The sequence below is a fragment of the Aquila chrysaetos genome, chromosome 22 (assembly GCF_900496995.4).
Source record: "Aquila chrysaetos chrysaetos chromosome 22, bAquChr1.4, whole genome shotgun sequence".
Classification (NCBI taxonomy): Eukaryota; Metazoa; Chordata; class Aves; order Accipitriformes; family Accipitridae; genus Aquila; species Aquila chrysaetos.
In genome coordinates, this window is record NC_044025.1 from 1154987 (window position 1) to 1159530 (window position 4544).

At 65.1% G+C, this 4544-nt stretch overlaps 1 protein-coding gene across 1 annotated transcript; it reads left to right on the forward strand.

The window, feature by feature from the left end:
- Window positions 1-1357: 1357 nt before the first annotated feature.
- Window positions 1358-4094, forward strand: LOC115334412 (protocadherin alpha-2-like). The gene is given in 3 exon segments (XM_029998540.2): window positions 1358-3599; window positions 3602-3853; window positions 3855-4094. Coding segments are annotated over 3 exon segments (2613 nt in total). The 5' UTR covers window positions 1358-1463; the 3' UTR covers window positions 4080-4094.
- The last annotated feature ends 450 nt before the right edge of the window (window positions 4095-4544 follow it).

A 4544-nucleotide genomic window follows, 5' to 3' on the forward strand; every position in this document is an offset into this window, starting at 1 on the left:
CAAAGGGCATGTCCGTGCTTCATGGCGAGTGTGGTGTAGACATTTTTAAAACTTCTTGGTAATGGAAAAAAGAAACAGAAGATAGAAGGATGGAAGTAGAAAAGAATGGGAGGCAAGGATAGGGCAGGACAAAAAAAAAAAAAAAGGGAGATGAGACGGGAAGGAAGAGGGAAAGGAAGAAGGACAGGAAGTAATCTATGCAAGTAAGAAGCAAGCAAGGAAGCAAGAATGCAAGAAAGAAGAAACAAGAAAGAAGGAAGAGATGATAGCAGAGATTACCAGCATGCACCAACGTTGTATCGACACGATGAATGGAGTGGAGGACCTTAGCACCCTCAGTACTCGGGGTGCTGTGTCAGGCCTGGTGAAAAGTGGTGAGGAAGAGGAAGAAGAGGTCTTGCCTGAAGGGGTGTCCATGCTTCATTGTGAGTGTGTTGTAGCCATTTAGAAATTATTTTGGTGAAGGAGAAAAAGAAAGGAAGATACAATGGCTCGGCTGTTTGTGTATAAACAGAAAGGATTAGGACGCAAAGATGAGGCAGGGCAGGGAAAAAAGGAAAGAGCTAGGGATAGAGCTAAGGAAAGGCAGAAGGAAGAAGACTCAGGAGAAGAAAGGGTAACGAAAAAAGGGAGAAAAGGAAACAGAAAATGGCAGAAGGGAAGGAAGAAGACAAGGAAGGAATTGGTGGAAGTAAAAAGAAGAAAAGAGGACGAAAGAAAGGAAAGAAGAGACGATAGAGGAGATGACGAGCGTGACGTGACCTGTAGACGGTGAAGAGAGTTGGTCCCTAACAGCCTCCGCCTCGGTTAGAGTACCGCGCTCCGGCGCTGCTGGCCCGTAATTAGCGCTGCTGGCCCCGTCTTTGACGGTGTCCGCCGCGGCGCCGGAGGCGACTGGCGAGGTGCCAGCGGGGGTAGAGAAGAGCGAAGGATGGAAGGAGAAGGGAAAGGGGAGTAAAGACTTGGGCACGTGAGGGCAAGAACGAAAAGGAGAAGGAAGAGCAGAAAGAGGACATGGAAGGTGGAAAGAGAAGAAAGCAGAAAGAGGTTGGAAAGAGAAAACGGAACAGAAGAAAGAAGAGAAGTGGCAGGAAAGGAAGGAAGAAGGCGAGAAACGCATAAGAAGAGATAAGTGGGGGCGGAAAGAAGAAAGGCCGAAGGAAAGAGGAAAGACGCAAGGAGGAAGGGAAAAAGAAAGGAAGGAGGCAAAGCAGGAGGAGCACGGAAGGGAGCGAGGCGAGAGGCGGCGGGCTGGCGATCGTGGGGAGCGTGCGAGGCGTCGGAGCAGCACACGGTGTCGCTGCAGGCTCAGAAACGGCGTGGGAGCGGTGAGGCGGCTCCGCCCCGGTGCGGCGGAGAGCCCGGCTGTGAGCGCGGGGGGGGCGGCGCGGGGCGGGCGGGCGAGCCGGTGCGTCCGGGCGGCGGCGGGGAGCCGTGCGGGGCCCGTGCGGGCGGCGGCGGCGATGGGCGTGTGCTGGGGGCCCGTGGTGCGGGTGCTGGTGCTGCAGGCGGCCTGGGCGCTGGGCGGCGGGCAGGTGCGCTACTCGGTGCCGGAGGAAGCCAAGGCCGGGACGGTGGTGGGCCGGCTGGCGCAGGACCTGGGCCTGGAGGCGGGCGAGCCGGAGGCGCGTCGGCTGCGGCTGGTGGCGCAGGGCCGGCGGGCGAGCGTGGAGGTGAGCGGGGCGAGCGGGGCGCTGGTGGTGAGCTCGCGGCTGGACCGGGAGGAGCTGTGCGGGAAGAGCGCGCCGTGCGCCCTGCGCCTGGAGGTGCTGGTGGAGCGGCCGCTGCGCGTCTTCCACGTGGAGCTGGAGGTGACCGACATCAACGACAACGCCCCGCTCTTCCCCGCCGCCCGGAAAAACCTCAGTTTACCGGAGAACTCCCCCCCCGGTTCTCGGTTCCCGCTGGAGGGCGCGTCGGATGCAGACGTCGGAGCCAACGCGCAGCTCTCCTATACCCTCAGCCCCAGCGAGCACTTCTCTCTGGACTGGCAAAAAACAGAGGAGGACTCTGAATCGTTATTTCTGGTGCTGAGGAGACCGCTGGACCGCGAGACGATGGCTGAGCACCGTTTGGTGTTGACGGCGAGTGACGGGGGCCGTCCGTCGCTGACAGGCACGATGGAGCTGGTGATCTCGGTGCTGGACGTGAACGACAACGCGCCCCAGTTCAACCAGTCGGTGTATAAAGTGCAGCTGCTAGAGAGCGCTGCAGAGGGGACGCTGGTGGCGCAGGTGAATGCCACGGATCTGGACTTGGGGATATATGGCGAGGTGATTTATGAAATTGATACTGTTTTGCCTCCCTCGGCCTCAGATATGTTCAGCATCGACACGAACAGCGGGGAGATCAGACTGACGGGCGCCGTGGACTTTGAGACAGTTACTTTCTACAAGCTACACATTAAGGCGAAAGACAAAGGCTCGCCCCCGCTGTCGGGTCACTGCAAGGTGTTGGTGGAGGTGCTGGACGTGAACGACAACGCGCCGGAGGTGTGGGTGACGTCGCTGTCGGTGCCGGTGCCGGAGGACGCGGCGGTGGGGACGGTGGTGGCGCTGCTGAGCGTGTCGGACCGGGACTCGGGGGCGAACGGTCGGGTGCGCTGCGCGGTGTGGCCGGCGGCGCCGTTCGGGCTGGTGGCGACGTTCGCGGGCTCGTACTCGCTGGTGCTGCGGGAGGCGCTGGACCGGGAGCGGGTGTCGGAGTACGAGGTGGAGGTGCGGGCGGAGGACGGCGGGGCGCCGGCGCTGCGCGCCAGCCGCGGGGTGCGGGTGCCGGTGTCGGACGTGAACGACAACGCGCCGGCGTTCGCGCAGGCCGTGTACACGGTGCTGGCGCGGGAGAACAACGCGGCGGGCGCGGAGCTGGCGCGGCTGTGGGCGCGGGACCCGGACGAGGCGGGCAACGGGCGCGTGAGCTACTCGGTGGCGGAGGGCGTGGGCGGGGGCGCGGTGGCGGGCGGGGGGTGGCGGGCGGCGTCGAGCTACGTGTCGGTGGACGCGGAGAGCGGGCGGCTGTGGGCGCTGCAGCCGTTGGACTACGAGGAGGTGCAGGTGCTGCAGTTCGAGGTGCGGGCGGTGGACGCGGGGGAGCCGCCGCTGTGCGGCAACGCCACGGTGCAGCTGTTCGTGGTGGACGAGAACGACAACGCGCCGGCGCTGCTCCCGGCTGCCGGGGGCGGGCCGGGCGGCGGGGCCGCGGGCTCGGCGGCGTCGGGCTCGGGCTCGGGCTCGGGGGCGCTGTGGGCGTGGGCGGCGTGGGGGGCGCCGGCGGGGCAGGTGGTGGCGAAGATCCGCGCGGTGGACGCGGACTCGGGCTACAACGCGTGGCTGCGCTACGAGCTGTGGGAGCCGCGGGGGAAGGGCCCGTTCCGCGTGGGGCTGTACAGCGGCGAGGTGAGCACGGCGCGGGCGCTGGAGGAGGCGGACGGCCCGCGGCAGCGGCTGGTGATCGTGGTGCGGGACCACGGGGAGCCGGCGCGCTCGGCCACGGCCACGCTGAGCGTGTCGCTGGTGGAGGGCGCCGAGGCGGCGCTGGCGGCCGCGGGCTCGTCGTCGTCGGGGGCGGGGCTGCGGCCGGCGGCGGGCGCGGAGGGCGGGCGGCGGCGGCGGCGGCGGCGGCGGCGGCGACGAACGTGTGGCTGGTGGTGGCCATCTGCGCGGTGTCGAGCCTGTTCCTGCTGGCGGTGGTGCTGTACGGGGCGTCGCGGTGGGCGCCGCGGGCGGCCGTGCTGTCGGGGCCCGGTCCGGCGACGCTGGTGTGCGCCAGCGAAGTGGGGAGCTGGTCGTACTCGCAGCGCCAGAGCCGGAGCCTGTGCGTGGCGGAGGGCGCGGGCAAGAGCGACCTGATGGTTTTTCAGCCCCAACTTCCCGCCGCCGCCCGGCCCCGCGGCGAAGGAGACGCAGCCGGAGGCGCCCGCTCTCGTGGACACGGTCAGTGCCCCCCCCCCCTTTGTCGCCTCTCGCCCCTTCCCCCTTCTTGTGGCCCTGGTCGCCCGGCCCCTGGGCAGGCGCTGGTGGGAGTCGAGCTCAGGCGGTGGGGGCTTGGCGGGTGCTTCGGGCTTGGCGGGTGCTTCTTAAGGGTGTTCACGGGACCTTTGCGTCCTTGCCGGAGCCCCCGGGCTCTTGGTGCCCACACCAAGAGAGGAAGGAAGCAAGCAAGGTGTTGCCGCACCCCGCAGCGGTGGCCGTCCGAAGCTGAGCTTTGCCGTCGTGGCTGTGGGCTGTTGTCCCGTGGAATGAAATCCCTGCCGACTGCAATGAGAGGTGCCACGACATCAGCTTTGCGGACGCTCGGGCTTGCTGGTGTGCAGCATTTCCACCCGAGCTTGCTGAAGGGGTGCCAGACACGCAGGCTGTGGTGGTGGCAGTCTCCCAGGCACTATTTACTGCTTCTTAGAGTTGCTTTTTGCTGACCGTGCTGGTATCCGCTGTGGTGTCTTGTGGCAAACTCTGTCCTCGTCCTTATTTGATTCCCTCCTGCGAGAGTTGTGATGGAAGGTGACCGTTGGGTGTTCAGGGTCTTCTCTCCCCATGGTGTAATGT